Source organism: Vigna unguiculata, chromosome 5 (assembly GCF_037176805.1).
Source record: "Vigna unguiculata cultivar grain cowpea cultivar isolate G323 ecotype 2 chromosome 5, ASM3717680v1, whole genome shotgun sequence".
In the NCBI taxonomy this organism is placed as follows: Eukaryota; Viridiplantae; Streptophyta; class Magnoliopsida; order Fabales; family Fabaceae; genus Vigna; species Vigna unguiculata.
Genome location: NC_140796.1, coordinates 51070767 through 51090225, shown reverse-complemented (window position 1 = coordinate 51090225; position 19459 = coordinate 51070767). Strand labels below are relative to the sequence as shown.

At 32.8% G+C, this 19459-nt stretch overlaps 1 protein-coding gene across 1 annotated transcript; it reads right to left on the bottom strand.

The window, feature by feature from the left end:
- Positions 1–7438: 7438 nt before the first annotated feature.
- On the bottom strand, positions 7439–10574 carry LOC114183852 (Nucleotide/sugar transporter family protein). Its single transcript, XM_028071011.2, has 9 exons — positions 10419–10574; positions 10235–10303; positions 9776–9901; positions 9471–9655; positions 9264–9331; positions 9046–9178; positions 8727–8888; positions 8041–8316; positions 7439–7822 (listed from the first exon to the last, which is right to left on the bottom strand). Exons 3-9 carry the CDS (start codon positions 9894–9896, stop codon positions 7718–7720), a joined length of 1050 nt encoding a protein of 349 aa, XP_027926812.1. The 5' UTR covers positions 9897–9901; positions 10235–10303; positions 10419–10574; the 3' UTR covers positions 7439–7717.
- Positions 10575–19459: the final 8885 nt, after the last annotated feature.

Below are 19459 nucleotides of genomic sequence, written 5' to 3'. Positions count from 1 at the left end.
CACAGTTGTAGAAAAATATGTCCTGAAGTAAACAACATTATTTAAACCAGATGCGTGGAATAATCAATTATGCATCGTCTTTTTTTATTCTTTTGAGGTTTTAACTTGATTTCAATATGCACACGTTAAGTTTTGTGCATTATTTAAATACTATGAAAGTAAATCAATCAATAAATGTTTCATTGAAAATTGCTTGTAGAGTGACAACTTTATCAAGATATTTCTTCTTTTGATATCCAGTAATCTTAAAATAATTATTTTGTAATATTTGTTGGCTACTATTGTCCAAGAAGATAATGAATAACATAATTTATTTAAAATTAGTTTATTTTTTATATTATACTTAATGAAGACATCAAATTTGAAATCGATAATATTACCATTTTCTAATTTTAAATATTTTAACAGTGTTTAAAATCTTATATGAAAATATATTTTCTATTATATTTTTATATATCTACCAAACTTATAACATTCTTAGTGAAATATGTTTAGGAGTTGTTTTAAACAACTCTTTTACTCTACAAAGGTTTTAAGTGACACTAAAAAGTTGTTTAAAAAATTCTAAATATCTCTCCTAACAATTTAACAATAGAAATACAAAATATTATTATTATTATTTTCATTTAAAGTAATAGGTATCCTTATGTGTAGCAATTAAATTTACCATTAATTTCATCTTTACTTATCCCAACGTCATAATTAACACCAACAAGTAGGTATTATGAATGAGAAAGGTTAATCAATATAATTAACGTGCCTATTAAAAAAGGTTTAGAAAGAAAAATAGCCCCGATAACTTTTTAATGCGCCTTTATACATTATGTTTTCAAATCTTCCAATTTCTAAAAATGTCACAATGAAAGTGTTTAAAAAATCATAATAAACAAGAAAAAATATAATAACACAGTAAATGCTTTCAAATATACTAAAGACTAACAAATTAAATGCTACGATTAAGGCATACTCAAAATGATTGAATTTATAGCTACAAAAAATAATTATAATGTAAAAGATAAGAGCACGTTTGAGAATGTATGAATTCAATAATAGTTCTAATATCACACTTAATTAGTACGAGCATGCTTCATAATATCACTCATTTACCTTGTTTATCAAAAATAAATTATACAAATACTTTATGTTTTTATAAGAAAAAAGAATAAACGTGATTTTTTTTTAACATGCTTCATATTTTCTTGAAGGACAAAACTGCAGCTTTATTAATAAAATACATTAATATTTAATTTATATAACTTTTGTTCCTTTGTTATTTTTTCTATATCTAAACTAAATTCTTATCAAGTTGCTAACAAAATTCAACTGATAGGAAATATTTGATAATATTTTTAATTTATGAAGTTGAAGATAAATTTGATTTTGGTTTCTTGAATGAAAAAAAAAATGTCTTTTCAAATTATGAAAAATATGATATTATTTTCTAAATGTTACAGTTGAGAGATTAAAATATTTAAAAAAATATTTCTATACATATTATAAGAATATTGAATGGTCCATTATTCAATCAATTTACAACAAATAAATGAACAACTAACAGCTGCTCTACAAATAAATGAAAGTAGTTTGCAAGTAATAACTCCACACTACGATAATTTTAAGGGTTTATTTATTTATTTATTTGGTCAACTAATCAGTCATGATTTGACATTTTCCTACTCTTCAATATCGTATAAATGTCTTAAACAAAAAAGTATGTCCTTCCATCTTTTGGTAGTGTCAGTTTTAATCAAATTTGAGATAAATGATAGAAAAAAAAAACAAACAATGATGGCGGATGTTAGAAGACACCAGGCCATGGTCCAAAAATTTCAAAATCATTTAAAATTAATATATTAATATATTTAAAATTTTTAAATTTTAATATAATTTATATATTAAAAATTGATGAAATTAAATTAAATATTTTTTATTTTTTTATAATACAATATTTAATGTTAATAAATAATAAAATAAAAATAAAAATATTTATTTAAATATTTTTTATTTTTTTATTATTGTCTTTTGAGTTTATCACGTATAATACTCATCTTTTATTTTCATGTTTTTTTCTTTCTTTTTTTTAAAATAAATAAGTTCAACATAAATTTATTATTTTTAGTCTCATCTTTTGATTGTTTTCTTTCATTTATAAAGGAAAAATTAACTCTTTTATATCATACTTAATAATAAAATATTAATTTAATACTTAACATTATCTTTTTAATCTCACGAACGTATGTATATCTAACTTTTATAAATATAAAAGAAAAGATAATGTACTTTATTCTTTTATAGCCGGTTTTTAATTGTTGTTTAATTAACATTAAATTTTATTTTAATAATTACGTATTTTAATTTTTTATTTAATTATACTAAATTATTTTTTAATCTAAACCTTAAAAATAATAAATATTTTGATGAAAAATAAAAGAATAAATTAATTTTTTTTAAAAATAGATTCAACTCTTTAACATATTAAGGAGATGATAATAATAATTTAATTATTCAATTAGAACAGGTATTTTTTTAAGATTCAAATAATAATAAAAGTTTTATATTTATTGTTTAGAAGGTGTTAATAGAGATTTTTTTCAAATATAGAAATATTTAATATATAATAATATATATTAATTTTTATTGTATTAATGAAAATAATTAAAAATAAATATTGAATGTATTATTTGAACTTTCCAAAATTTTTAGCCAGAATCCATCATGGAAAACAGTGAACATTAATTAAAAAAATATGAAATAATAAATAATAAAATCAAAAAGACATTATAATGTTTTTCTAAAACAAAAGAACAGGACAACGCTTGAGGAATATAGATACAGTCAAAGGGAGATATAAATTTATTTTGTAAATCATTTAAAAATTATCCGCCATTGATATTCATTTTCTTCTTCTTAAATTATAATATTTAAAAAAATCATCTTTAAATCTTTGTAAGATAGAAAATAAAGAAATAGAGAAAATACAAAATGTTATATAAGTATATATAGATATATATTGAAAATTATATATCAAACATGAGTAAGCATAACATTAAAAATTGGTAATGATGAATAAACAAAAAAAATATAAAAAAGGAGAAAAAATATAAAATGTGCATCCTAAAAATGATTTAATTTAATAAAATTGATATTTATGTTTCCCTAAATGCAATACGTTGTTTAGCGAACAAAGAAAAAAAATGCGTAATATAAAAATTGTGATAAAAAGAAAAATATCTTGAAAATCAAAATAACTCATTCGATATAAAATAAGTTAAACAATTAAGAAAAAATAAAAAATTGTGTAGCAAAAGAAAGGTTCCAAACAAAGTTGGTATATATATATATATACCCATTCTAACTTCCATTTGACATGATTAATATCCATATTTGTGTCATATCAATTTAAAGATTCTCTCAAAATCAAAATTGGATTTGGAAAGAGTATAGACAAATGGTGTTTAGGAGACAACATGATTACTCAAATATGAAATTGTGATAACAGTGCCTGTGTTTACATAATATATAAAGTTACATACTAACATTTATATTTATATTGTGTTTGGATGAAGCATTTCAATAATGCTTAGAAATTGAAATATTTTACATTTAAATTGTTTGCAATTAAATTCCATTCATTTTTTAAATAATTTGTTTGGATAAGAAAATTAAAATACCTTACATTTCAATTTCTTATTTGAAAAAAAAATTAAATTTATTGTGAGATAAAATTTAATTTTAACAATATTTATTTTAGGCTTAATTATGTTTTGAGTTCATGATAAATTTGGAAACTCGACGATCAAGAAGGGCCCGACGACACAAACGGGTCTGACGACCCGGACTGGCCCGACGACCTAGACAGGCCAACGACCTGGACGGGCCTTCCAAACCGTCAGGCCTGTCTCGGTTGTCGGGCTCGTCCGGATAGTTTGACCCGTCTGAGTCGTTGGGCCCGTCTGTGTCGTTGGGATCGTCCATGTCGTCAGGTCCGTCTGGATCGTCGGACTTGACGATTTGGAAGGGTCTGTCCGGGCTGTAGGGCCCGTCCAAGTCGTCGGACCCGTCCAGGTTGTTGAGCTCGTCCGGGTCGTCGGGCCCAAAGGTTTGGAAGGGCCCGTTCGAGTCGTCGAGCAGTCTGTGTCGTAGGTTCTGTCCGGGTCGTCAAGATCATCTGGGTCGTTGGGCCCATTTGGATCGTCGAACCCATCTGGCTTGTCAGGCCCGTTAGATCATTGGTCTTGTTTGGATAGTCTGCCCCGTCCGAGTCGTCGAGCCCGTTCTGGTCGTAAGGCCCGTCCAGGTCGACGGACAGGACCGTCTGGATCATCGAGTCCATTCAGGTCGTCGGGCTCGTCTGGGTCGTCGGATCCGTCTAGATCGTTGGACCCGTTTGGGTCGTCTGGCAGTCTGTGTCGTAGGGTCCGTCCAGGTCGTCAGGCTCATCTGGGTCATCGGGCCCATCTGGATTGTCGAACCTGTCTGGATTGTCGGGCCCGTTAGATCATTGGTCTTGTCTAGATAGTCTGCCCCGTTCGAGTCGTCGGACCCGTTCTGGTCGTAAGGCTCGCCCAGGTCGACGAACAGGCCCGTCTGGATCATCGAGCCATTCAGGTCGTCGGGCCCGTCTGGATCGTTGGACCCGTTTGGGTCGTCGGGCTCGAAGGTTTGGAAGGGCCCGTTCGGGTCGTCGGGCAGTCTGTGTTGTAGGGTCCGTCCGGGTCGTCAGGCTCATCCGAGTTGTCGGGCCCATCTAGATCGTCGAAACTGTCTGGATTGTCGAGCCCGTTAGATCATTGGTCTTGTCTGGATAGTCTGCCCCGTTCGAATCGTCAGACCCATTCTGGTCGTAAGGCCTGTCCAGGTCAACGGACAGGCCCATATGGATCATCGAGCCCATTCAGGTCGTCGGGTCCGTCTGGGTCGTCGGACCAGTCTGGATCATCATGGCCATTCAGGTCGTCGGACCCGTCTGAATCGTCGGCCCCGTTTGTGTCATCGGGCCTACCAAAGAGTCTAGAATGTGAGGTTGAGTGAGAAGAATTTCAAATTTCACCTATTTTGAAGGTAATTGAATTTCTACTAATTTAATTAATTGAAATCCCTTAAAAAATGCTTGCATTTGAAATGCCTTTTAATTTATGTATCCAAACAAAACATTTTATTACAAAGCAATCTAAATTCTTCAAAAAAAAAAAATGAATTACTTCATTAAAATACTCTATCCAAACACACTCTTAAACTCTTAAGCAATAACTTGAATAACTTGATTGCTTAAGTGCTGGTGAAATAATGTATCATGTTTTTCTATATTATAAATATATTGTCCAAACATTACAAGAATATCTAAATAGTAAATGATTAAGTTTTAAAAGAGTATTTAGAGAAAGAAGAGATATAACCAATTATGTTCTCTAAAATTTTATCACTTAAATGATAAAATATTTGAAACGATAGTTATTTTTAATTACAAAATATAAGGCAGTTCAAATGATAATAGTTCGCTTAAATAACACTTAAATGGTAATTGTAATAATAAGTTATATGCTAAATTAATAAATGTTAATGAACGAGGTGGAAATTTAAAAATATAATGTTAATTTGTTAATTATTAAACTATTATATGTGATTTTCTTGTGAAATTTAATCTACTTGTAAATAAGTCATCTTCTAAAAATTAAAAACTAATAAGTATTTTTTCTAAGAATGTAAAACTTATAATAATTTGAATATAAAAGAATTATCGAAGTGTGAATAAAATATATTCATACTAAGAATGAAAAAAGAAATAACATTACAAAAATAATTATTAATTAATTTCTAATTAGTTAAATAAGTACATAATAATGTAGGATTAGTCTTTAATTCTTGGGTCAAAACTAAGGTGCTATAATTAATTAGTAAAATAAAAGCAATTGGACCAATTACAATCACTCACATTTAGGTTCACCGCTGTAAAAAAAAAAGTTATTTTTTACCATCGATTAGTCATTAACAAAGACACTTTTAATGAAAGAATTAATATCAAGATTTATTCTTATATTTTCCCTTCTCTCTTCCCATCCACCACCCAGAATTTTGCCGACAATTTTTTTTCCTATATGTAATTATCTTTTACCTATGAATTTATTGTACTATGTACAAATTTTAACTCTTGGTAATAATAATTTTTCTTATAACGAGTAAGAGAAACAACATGTCAAGTTTTGTTTCATATTTTCGACATAGAAGAGAAGAAGTCAAAGTAAGTTCTTTCTCTTCTTCCGTTCCTTATGTGATTTTTCAACTTCTAATTAGCAAGTCTTAAGTTCCATTAGTTGTATTAAGTTTGTTCATCTTCTTCTTGTTGCTATGAGATTTCATATTTTATTTCTATACAATACAAATCTTTTCTAAACAATTTAGGAACATTACTTATTTTAAGTAATAGAATTTGGAATTGAGTAGTGACATGTTAACAATACTTAAATTCATACTTCCTATTTACAGCAGATTTTATTATTTTTTTTATTTGATATTAATCAAATAGTATATTATTATTTGAAGTTATTAAAATGTTGTAGAAGAAAAAGTAAGATGTGAAAGTAAACATATTCTTTTTTAAATTTGTATGAAAATAAAAGAAATTTTATTCAATATAGTATAAAATAAATTCTTATTCAAACTTTATTTATATTGAGGTCAAGTTAAATCAGTGTAAGAGTTAAACTTTCAAACACTCGTAAATCAACTTTTATAACACTTTTGAATAACGTTCATAAAAAAAAAAGGGATGATGTGTTGTGTTTCACCTCACCTTTCACATACAAATTACGATGGCTATAAAGGTACGCCATAATAAGTTGGCAAAACTTTAATGCATATTCAAATTAGTTTTTATTTTGTAAAAAAATATTTAATTTAGTTTTTTTTATAGACTCAATAAGAAAATTCCGAATACTCCAAGTTTGAACATGTGACTTAAACCGTGTAAAGAATGTTATGTTCTCACGTTTAAATTCTATTTTTTCAGCAGAACTTAAAATGCCTTTGCATATAATTAAACTAAAATAATTATCTTGAATAATATTTTAAAGAGATATTATTATACAATTTATTTATTTATTTTAAAAATATTTATTATAAATTTTAGTCATATGAAATAAACATTCATTTCGAGTTCAGATTCTCTATTGATTTTTTTAGTGCTGTCTTCTACTGGACATTATTTTAAATATTTTTTTAATATATTTTAAAACGTTGAAATTAATAATAATCAGTGTATTATGAAACTACAGTCGAGAAATAACACACACAAAACCAGCAAAAAAATTCAAATTCATTCATTTCTCTCTATAATTAACGTGGTTCTAAGACACCAAGGAATGAGTAGAGTCCTCTAACTAAGCACACAAAGTTTGGATATTTATCACAGCACAGACGTGTGATTAATAAACACTGAAGATAATAAAATAGAAAGCAACAGCTTCCTTGAGTGATTGTTATTGAGAAGAACATACATAGCTATTGTGAATCACAAAAAATGATTGATGTCTACCTTTTCTATTGAAGAAAAAAGGAATTACAATTTTATGAAATTTGAATTTCCTGTAGCTGAAGGAATATACGGTTGGTACGAAAAACTTATTAAACAAATTTGATTTATACTTATTACAAGTTCCCTACAAGAAATTGAAGAAACCCAAAATATACCAAATCTGAAAAAGACATGTACCCTGTTCATTCAAATAACAGAATCCTTGCTTAATTTCTTAACTTCATCATTTTCCTCCTTTTGGTTTCCCACGTTTTTTCCTGCCAAAACTGCTGCACTGTCTTTGTCTTTCACCTATAGGTAAAGAGTAGAAAGTGAATAAAATCTTACAACAATTATGGTAAAAATTAAGTATTTAGTATTTTATGAACTTCACAAGATGCAAAAGTATTTAACCTCTTTTTTTTTCTTTATTAGTTTTGAATATAAACATTATAAGGATATTGTATAAAAATGAATTTTTGAGAAACTTGTCATAAAAGATTTAGAAAGAGAATAGGGGAGAAAGAAACCTGAGAAGACAATGGGAGGTCGCTAGCTAACTGTTTCTTTTTGTTGTCCTCAGTGCAGAAATAAGAGTACAATCCCATTCCAAAAACTGCAATGAGTATTCCAAGAATGTTTCTTCCAGTGAATGGATCATGCAGTAATGTGTACCCAAATCCAAGAACAAGACATGTCTTGAGATGCCCTAGTACTTGGTAAGTTACGGGAGATGTTTTGCCTATGACCAGAAATGTGCTGAAGTTCACAGATACAGCTATCAAGCAGGACAAGATGATGAATGCCTGAATTAATCATTGAATTCATGAAAAAAAAATGTGTTAGAAGAAAAAAATGGTTACATTTTTATGGTTTCCGACAAATAAGATATGGTACATAAATATGATTTGTGTATCTAATTCGCTGATTTAAAAAAAAAATGATATACGATAAATGTATATTAAAAAATATATAAAAATTCATAAAAACATTATAAATATATGATTATAACGTGGGAATTCAAATTAAAATTAAATATATTAAATATTTTAACGTAAAGTTTTATAAATTATTATCATAAAAATATTATTGATCTGTACATTCTTAAATTTTAATAAAGTACTCTAAAATATCAGATATAAATATGTATCAGATATGAATACACATATACGTATATTAAATATATGAGAAGGTGAGGGTATGGATTTAATATTACCAACACAATAGGAGAATATTTGTAGGCAAAAACATTTTGCTTGGTGAGCATTTGATCCACAACAGGGCCTGAAACAAAAAGAATTGCTGCTTGGAATGGAGCAGATTGGTAGAGCAGCTGTGTGGAAGAGACATTAAGCTTCTTTTGTATTGTGTTGGTCAGCTAAATTGAGCACTGAGTTAAGAATCCAAATATATCAGATTTTCCTAAGCTTTAATGAAGATAACTAATGATCAAGTTTAAGCCATCATAATTAATCGATGATGACAATAATTACATGCTGCGACTGGAAGATTAAGCATTGAGCAATGAAGGATACAATTTGGCCAACACATGTCGTTATGATTGCTAGAAGTGAAAGAACGGTTCCCACAAAATTGAGCTGAAGGTCTGTGATTGAGGCAATGCCAACTCCCACAAGTAATAGGAATAGAGAGAATTTTATTTTAGAGCTGCATGTGTGAGCACAAGACTTTACATTAACACATGAACTTTGTTTAATTTAAAAATTACAATCTTAAAAGTTCTTTCAATTACCTGAACTGCTTCTTTAGGAAAATAGTTTCTAACAATACAGTGAATGGTATGATCGCAAGTTTTGTCATCTGCAGAATAACCATTCCATAAGGTAAAATTAATAAATGCAGAATGAATGATTCAGAAGACAACATAAGTACGAACATAACATGTATCCTTCAGTTTAACATGATACTATTGTGTAGCAGTAAAATATTTAGGTGAAACCTGGTAGAATCCGATGGAATTGAAGCCAAGACTCAAGTTGAGAAATCCAATGGAGATGCCATTCAGAATACCAAAGAGCATCACTGTTTTGAAGTCAATGGATTTGGTCACAAACAGATTCAAGCGTTGAGCCGCATGAAGGGTGCAAAAAGTTACCATCAGATGCCAACTAGTAAGTGTTGTGGCTGGTCCAAAGGAAACATAATTCAAAGTTAGAGCGATGAGATATGTAAATGTTAATAAATTTGAACATTGATAGCCAAAATTAAATGATTTTTAAAGAGGGGACTAAAAATGATTATCACCAAAAGGAAAGCCAAGATTGCTCATCAAGGCTTTGTTGCAGATGACAATGGAAACAGAAGAAGCCACAGAGAGAAATAGTGCACCAATCACCCCCAATTGAAAGTTTGACATCTCTCCCATTTTTTCTGTCAAAAAAGAGTCATCAAAGTGCAGAATTTGAAGTTTAGTTTTCTGAAACGAACGAATTAAACCCACAGCCATTTCCAGCGTGGTATTCTACTTTAATATCATTAAATTAAACATACACTTTTCTTAAAATATCTATCCAGCTATTTAATTAAAAACTTTTTGCCTTCACTGTTTCAATGTCACCTTCACAATTTTCTGTCATACAAGTATAACGTCATCTATCAATTTATTATCAGATACCAAAAAGCACAATGGTTCAGTAATCAGCAATGTGTTCCCTTTGCTTTTACTCAATGGTTGGTACCAAAATCAAATTAATTAACACGTACCTTATTAAGAGGAAGAATAAATGATATACCAATCCCAGATCGAGTTTGTAGCTATTTCCTGGTAGGAGCCTGACAGGATCACACCAATGAAATTAGAATTGTGATTGAAAAACATTAAAAACAGAAGCTATGTAAAAATTGTTGCAGCAAAGAATGGAATGAAAAATGATGAAAAGTGATAAACCTTGGAATGGTGAAATGAAATTGCAAGATGCAAGGGCTCCTCCAACTCCAAAAGATGAGCCAAGTTTGTTAGTGAAAACGGCAGCGTTTATAGGGAGGGAGAGGTGTATTGTGGAAGTGTAATGAGGTTGTATGTATGAAGGTTTTGTGGGCTTTATATTTTGTATGGGTTGTTGGTGAGGTGGTGGTGGTGCCTAATTAACGGCGTTAAGTTCATGGGATGGCGGGAGTTTAACGGCCATTTGAAGCAACAATATAAATGAAAAAGGGATTTGGACATTTGAACTGCTGCATAGTGGTGAGTTTAACGGCCATCACGTGTGTTATGTTATAACTTATGCATATTGTTGTATATAGGGTATATAACTATTGTGATTACCAAACTCATTTGTCCCACATCGCTTTCGAAAATTGAAGGCGAAACGAGTCGTGACTCAGAAGTGAGGAAGGTGAGTGAGCTTACATGTCTGCGATTTGAAGCAACACTCTCCAATCATGTTCAAGAGACTTCAACCCCACTCCTAATTTTTTTTTTTATTTATTTTTTCTTTTAGATAAAACTTATGTATCCTTCTTTCTATCTTCTCCTACTACATTCAAAGAGTTATAGCTACTGTACTGGTATTTCTTTATCAGATTTATGATTTTTTGTTTCATAATCCTATCGAGATAGAACTTACCATTTTTTTTATATGGTGATGATGTAAAATACATTTCTTGACCACATGAATAAATTCACTCCTGAACCTTTTTGTGAAAATAAATATTCAATTTTTGTTAAATATAAGAGTAATTAGATTTACATCTATGTGGTTGAACCTGTTTCAAATTTTTACACGACCACATTTTCCACATCTATGTGGACACATTCATTAATAAGTGATTTGGAACAGTGTTTTGTATGAGCATGTCTCCCACAGAGTTATAGCAAAATTTCTTGTGGAATTTGCGCGCATCTTCCATTCTTATGTGAATGCCACCATAATCTTATAGTTCAATCTTCATTTTAATTTTCTATTTAAATTCATCTCTCACACTTGTGTGGATGTAGGAACATTTCTATCTATGATCGAATCTTCAGTGCAATTTTTTATACAAATAAATCTCCTATACTCATGTAAACATAGTTATAGCTTTGTGGTTAAATCTCTGGTAATAATTCCTATATGAACATGTCTTCCACCCCTGTTGTCGAACGTCTAGTGAAGATTCATATATGAGTATGCCTCCTATAAATATAGATGTAATCATATTTAGGCACCACAACTTCTCGGTTGGATTTGGAATTAACAAAATAATTTACCTATTATTATGCAAGTACTTGTTTAAAAAATATTTGCAGGTCTTTTAAAATTAGCAGATGCTTGTAAATATTTATGCATATTAAAAAAATATATTTTACAAATTTTTAAAATAAAATTAACGAATAATATAAAATAAAATATAAATTAAATTAAATATAAATCATATTTTAATTATAATTAAATTAAATTTAATAAAATATAAGTTAAATTTTAATTCTTTTTAATAATGAATACTTGCAAGTAATATAATACTCACACTCGATCTATTTATAAATTATTGTTAAAATATTCACTACTCATTATCCACAAGTAATAAATATTTATAGATATTAATTATTCACCACAAATACCAATGAACACAAATATTATCACCATCCCTAATCACATCTATATACGAATTATGTATTACGTATTCAAATTTATAAAATCTTACAAAATAATAAAACTCTTTCTTCTTATATAAAAGACTAGAGTAATGAGTGAAATAAGTATCTATTAAAAATCCAAGCTTAAGGGATATGTGTGCATGTCCCTATATTAATTACTATTCAAAGTGAATTAAGTGTTACAAATAATCTTTAAATAAGTTATAATGACTTCACTAATAACTCTATTTTTTTCAACAATAATCTTTAAATAAATTAATTTCAAATCATTTATCCAATAATACTTCATATTCCAACAATATATAATATATAAACAAAGTGTTTGATTGGATATTCTATATTTAAGTTTCTCACGTTTAATTAACTACAATTTTAATAGATGCAGTTCGTGTATAATGAAATGTTATTATTCATTTTCTAATGAGTTTCCATATCAGTAAATTTATTCTATTTTTAAATCTTACAATTCTTTATATTTTAAACTTTACAATTGTATCATCTCTTAACTTATTTTTATTATTGCCGGAATTTCTAGCATTGAAAAAAAGAAGGTATATGCTTTTATTAGCTGAAATTTTTATCTCCCATTGCAAGCAAGAGAGGAATGCTACCAAAATATTTTTTAAATAATTGGCTTGATTTTTTTTATGTACTAAATAAAAATTGACTTAATCATATATATATATATATATATATATATATATATATATATATATATATATATATATATATATATATATATATTAGAAAAAGAATGGTTAAATAACATATCATGTCATGTTAAGCGTAAGTACAAAAGATTTTTCATAAAAGCTTTTAGAACAAAATATAAAATAAGAGTGAGAAAAAGACAAAGGAAGAGAATAATTTTACAAATTAAAATTAGTTTACTTTTGCACTTCAAAAGATAAAAATTAATAAAATTAAGAGAACCACTGATTGTTAATGCTGGTACCTCATTTTCCACTCTATATTAGTTTGAATTTTCACTATTTCCAACAAAAACACTACACAACAATTAGGCGTGAACACGTGTTTTATGACTCTACAAATATGCGGGTATGTGTTAGAAACAAATGAACTAAACCAGGTAACCGTATTTTAGAATCAACAAAATTAGGTTTATATGGACCAAAGTAGTTTAGTTTGAATTTAATTTTTGAAACTTATCCATATTCAATCTTAATAAAACTTAATATATATATATATATATATATATATATAAATTTTTAATTATTTTTAATACGATCAATTTTATTTGAAACATAATAATAAACATTAGAAAACCATAAATTAAAAAATAATTATCAAAACCAAACACGAGTTTATTTTTACTAAAGTTCTAATATATGTATTTCATTTATTAAAAATAAAAATAAAAGTAATCGTAATTTTCTTTCAAAATAAAATTTGATGTCGAATAACCAATAATGTTAACTTGCAATAATCAATATCTAATTAACTTATCCGTGTTAACTCGCAATATGAATAACCTATTTGATAAGTTAATAACTAAAATGGTTATACGCCGAATACTCATATGTTGAATCTGAATTCAACTCAACCTCTGTCAACTTTGGTGGGTAAACTGTCGCATATTGTTTGTTCAGTGTTCGAAGGAAACACTACGCAGTGTTTCCGATACAAGAACTACTAGACCACGTGGTTTGCTTGTGGACTTATGTAAGTACGTTGACCATAATAGCAAATACTAGCTCTATATTTTTCGAATAAATGTTATTTTTGAAATAATTTTATTCAAATAATGCTATTTTCAATAAAAATAATATTTTATTAAATCAGAGAAAGCACTAAATTTATAATAAGTTGAAAATAAAAATCAAATATTTTATTATATGATTAGAACCTAATGAATTATTATTTTTTTAAAATTCAAATTGTAGTTACTTTTTAACTGATAGAATAACATGTGATTGACACACCTAATGCATATTATAATATATTGAACAAGTAAAAAAGTATAAATATTGTAGTGATATACTATAAATAATATAAAAAATAATGAATGTTAAGTGGGTGTTTAAAAATGTTTTCTTTAATATCGTTATTAACTAAAATAAGCTCTAATAAAATGAAAACTATAATTAAAAGTATCTAATTTATTTTTATTTAACTTGCAACATTTTTTGAAAATATTTCAATCATTTGACTAAAAAAGTGCTTAATAACTATACATAGTTAAACTTTTTTTCACCATATAACTCAAAATTTAAAGTGTTTTACACTAAGGGCTTGTTCACATATAAGGAAAGACTGTAGAAGTAGAATTAAAAGCCATGAATAGAGGGAAAAACAGTTATTCTTTTTTGGCGAAAGGCAGCGATGAAAAGGCGAATAATTGCGGGATTACTATATAAATCGATCTCCCTTTTTTGAAGAGATTTGAGGAATAAATATAGCAAATTACCACACTATTCTTATTGTCCATGCTATTATATGTGAAAAAAATTACGTCGTTGTTACACTCATAGCCATGGACTCGAGGTCTTAACAAGATTCCTAATGCACACATTTGTATTTGGTTCCAATTTTCCACTTACCACATTTGTATCCAGTTACAAATGGTTCAATATCCGAATACATGTTTGTATCCAATGTATATTTTTTTAAATTAAATATTAAATTTTCTAAATCAAATATATTTTAATATTTTTTTTTTCAATTCATAAATATTTATAATATTTTTATTTATGATAATAATATATGAAAAATGTAACGTCCCATTTAATTATTTAACGAAATTAAAGGAAACGTCACGTGATAAAAGTATAGTAGCGTAGTCTTGGGGTCCTTAACACAACCCCTACAACCTGGGCACACCACGATGCCAACATAAACCAGATACAATTCTCACAAAGAGTGCAGAGTAGGGAAGCATAAAACGATACAGGGGTCGTAGCCCTAAAGAAGTCGTGAGTAAAACAACTCCAGCCCAGATGGCTAAGCAGCGGACTCGCCATTCCCTTGTTGACCACGAGAACTTCGCCCATCTGCTCCCATCAATCAAATTGATGATCATCGCAAGAAGAACAACCACATACAATACAACCATACAAACAAACAGGTAAGCTAGAGCCAACACATATTCATCATATAGTCAAATACATTATCATAATCTCATATCCATATAACAATCAAGCATGTTATGACTCTTCATTCAATACACTACGACTCGACTCGACTCATCCGGATATGTATAACTTGGTCGGATTCATCGGATGTTTGCACTTGTGGTGGATACCCCTGCTCGACCCTGAGCTGCTCGATCCTGAGCTATGTAATACAAGTGTTATGATGAATCAAATTTCCCTCACCACAAGGTTAGCCCTTACTGGATTTCAGGCCTCCTGCTACTCTCACCACAGGAGTCAGTCTGCTCTAGGTGAGACTAACTGGCTCCTCAGAGTGTCAGGATGCAACCTTACCTTGAATCTTTACCTAGTTATACAGATGGGGCACCACCATGGACACCCATTAACAGGGGCCATGGAATTACGTCCCGACCACTGAAGCGTAGCCCCGGAGGTCTCACCTAGAGACCCCAAGGAATTACACGCTGACACGGACAAACATTCATAAAATAGTAGTAAGAAGACATTAAATTATATTTACATTTCCACACCAACCCCTGAGATTAATTCCTCATGCCCATCATATTTCGAATCCATACTACTGATCATCACCACCCCATGAGTCTAGGGCCTCATTTCATATTAATACCATGTTCCTTTAGTTCCACACCTCTCATTCATTTCACATGCCAACTTTCATACTAGACCCGTCATACACAATTCGTGATTCATGCCAAGCACGCATAATACTCCATTATATACATGTTTCTCATCATACAATTCACACATAACCCAATATCAATCATCCAAGAATAAACAAACACCCAAACATCGCACTGCCTCGCCCAATCCCTCGCTCAGGCTGAGGGGTCTCGCTCAGGCGAGACATGCTCGCTCAGGCGAGCCCCCTTTCGCCTAGGCGAGGGCTCAAAAGGGGAAGCAGGGAGCAACGCGGGATCTCGCTTAGGCGAGACCCCTCTCGCCCGGGCGAGATGCTCGCTCGCTCAAAACGTCGAGCAGGTCGCTTGGGCGACCTTTCGCGCAGGAGCCTTAGGCGAGCTCCCTGTTTCATTTCGCCTAGGCGAGACTGACTCGCTTGGGCGAGATTTACAGGTCTCGGCACTGGTTCATCTGGAACAGCCATGTTTCCAAACCAACCAAACATACAAAATGTTCTCACGCATCAAAACGAAAGATTAAACCATACAAGCAGCAACCAACTCAAACACCGTCCAAAAAAACTGGAAACTAAGAACTCTAACTTTCCGTACCTGGAAGAGGGCTAACGGAGCTTCGACACGGGACCTCGGGGTGCACCAACTCAAGGATGGCTCGCAGAACTGGCAGGACAACGAAATAGAACCAGGGAAACTGAGTCAACGGGGCTTTTAACCGAAAATACGAAACAAGATAGCGAAAAGGGAATCAGTACGACTGGGAGAGGCACTTACATGGAGTAGAAGTCCCTTTAGCTTACGTGACAGTCAGACGAAACCCTAGCGGAGGGGTGACGGCTGCAGCTCAAGGCAAGGGCAAAGTTTTCTGGAAATGGTAAGGTACGTTAGGTTTAGGGCAGACCTAAAGACTTTATACGTTGGGCCGGCCTTAGGCCCACTTACAAGGGCAGGCCACTAACTTTAGGGCAGAAAATAAAAGGGGGCCTCACATTCTCCCCAACAAGAAAATTTTCGACCTCGAAAATAAAGACTCACCAGGTAAACAGATGTGGATGTGATTTTCTCATGTCCTCCTCTAGCTCCCAAGTCGAGTCACCCGTCCTCCGATCCCAGATGACTTTAACAAGACTAACGACTTTTCCACGGCGTTCCTCAACCTTGCTATCCTCAAGAGCGATGGGTGGTACTTCCACTGTGAGGTCTTCCCTGATCTGTATATCCTCAGCTTCCAACACGTGGGCCGGGTCGAACACATACTTCCTCAGCTGCGAGACATGAAACACTGGATGAAGGTTTGCCAACTGCGGAGGTAAAGCTATCTCATAAGCCACTGGCCCAATCCTCCTCGTGATCTGATACGGGCCAAGGAATTTAGGAGAGAGTTTTCTTGAGCGGAGAGCCCTCCCCACACCAGTGGTTCGGGTCACTCTCAAGAACACATGATATCCCGCTGCAAACTCCAAAGGCCTCCTCCTACGATCTGCATAGGCCTTTTGCCTACTATGCGAAGCCAACATCCTATCTCTCACCATCCTCACTTTCTCGGTGGTCTGCTCTAACAACTCGGGTCCAACCAACACGGCTTCTCCATCCTGATACCAACAGAGAGGAGTCCTACACCTCATGCCATAAAGAGCCTCGTATGGTGCCATGCCAATGCTCGCATGAAAACTGTTGTTGTAGGTGAACTCTATCAAAGGCAATACCTCGTCCCAAGCACCCAGATGATCCAATATGCAAGTTCTCAACAAATCTTCTAACGATTGGATCGTCCTCTCAGACTGGCCATCGGTCTGAGGGTGATAAGCTGAGCTCATAGTCAACTTTGTTCCCAATGCCTCCTATAAGGTTTGCCAAAATCGGGATGTAAACCGTGGGTCTCTGTCGGAAACTATGCTCGAGGGTACCCCATGCAACCTCACAATCTCTTTGACGTACAGTTGGGCCAACTTGGCCATGGACATCCTCAAGTTCATCGCCAAAAAGTGTGCGCTCTTGGTCAACCGATCCACTATCACCCAGATGGTGTCATGTCCTCTGAAAGTCTGTGGAAGATGAGTCACGAAGTCCATGGAGATGCTGTCCTATTTCCACACTAGTACCTCCAACGACTGTAGAATTCCCCCGGGTCTCTGATGTTCCACCTTCGCCTTCTGACAAGTCAGACAGGCGGATACAAACTGAGCCACATCCTTCTTCATCCCCTGCCACCAGAAAGTTTCCTTAAGGTCCTGGTACATCTTAGTCATGTCAGGATGCAAGCTAAGACGACTCTTGTGTCCTTCCTCAAGGATCAACTTTCTCACCTCAGCATCCTTAGGTATACATACTCTGCCTCGAAACCTCAGTATGCCATCATCACTCACGGCAAAGTCTCTGGCTTCCTCTGATCCAAGCTGTTCCCTAACTCTGTTCAGACCAGCATCCAACAACTGCCTCTCTCTGATCGAGCCCAAGAAGTCACTAGATATAGTAAGGGTACTACACCTAATGGACTCAGACCCCAACTCCACCTGTATCCTCATGTCTCTGAATTTCTCTAGTAGTTCCACCTTCTTAATCATAAGATGTGCAGTGTGCAATGTCTTCCTACTCAAGGCATCTGCCACTACATTTGCCTTCCCCGGGTGATATAAGAGTTCGAAGTCATAGTCCTTCAAGAACTCCATCCACCTCCTCTGCCTCATGTTCAACTCCTTCTGATCAAACAAGTACTTAAACTCTTGTGGTCGCTGAACACCCGAAACTGAGCACCATACAGATAGTGCCTCCAGATCTTTAAGGCAAATACTATCGCTGCCAACTCCAGGTCATGAGTGGGGTAATTACGCTCATGTACCTTAAGCTGTCGCGAAGCATACGCCACCGCCTTCTTCTCTTGCATCAGGACACAGCCAAGTCCGAGATGAGACGCGTCACAGTAGACTTCAAACGGTTTCCCCACATCCGGAATTACCAATATAGGAGCACTCGTCAATCTCCTTTTTAGTTCCTGGAAGCTCTCCTCACACTTGTCCGTCCAAGTGAAAGGTTGGTCCTTCCGGGTAAGCAAAGTCAGAGGCGCCACTATCTTGGAGAATCCCTCTATGAATCTCCTATAGTAGCCCGCTAACCCCACAAAGCTTCTGATCTCTGTGGCCGACTTAGGACTTTCCCACTTAACCACTGCCTCGACCTTTGCCGGGTCCACTGCAATCCCCTGGGCGGATATCACATGCCCCAAAAACTGAACCTCATCCATCCAGAACTTGCACTTGGACAACTTGGCATACAACTGCTTCTCCCTCAACACACCAAGCACCAACCTCAGGTGTTCTGCATGTTCCTCCTGCGTCCTGGAGTAGATAAGGATGTCGTCTATGAAGACCACGACAAACTTATCTAGGAAAGGTCGGAAGATCCTGTTCATGTTGTCCATGAACACTGCCGGAGCGTTGGTCACACCGAACGGCATAACCACATACTCATAGTGGCCATATCTGGATCTAAAGGCCGTCTTCTGCACATCATCAGCCTTCACTAAAATCTGGTAGTAACCCGATCGCAGATCTATCTTCGAGAACACTGATGACCCATGTAGCTG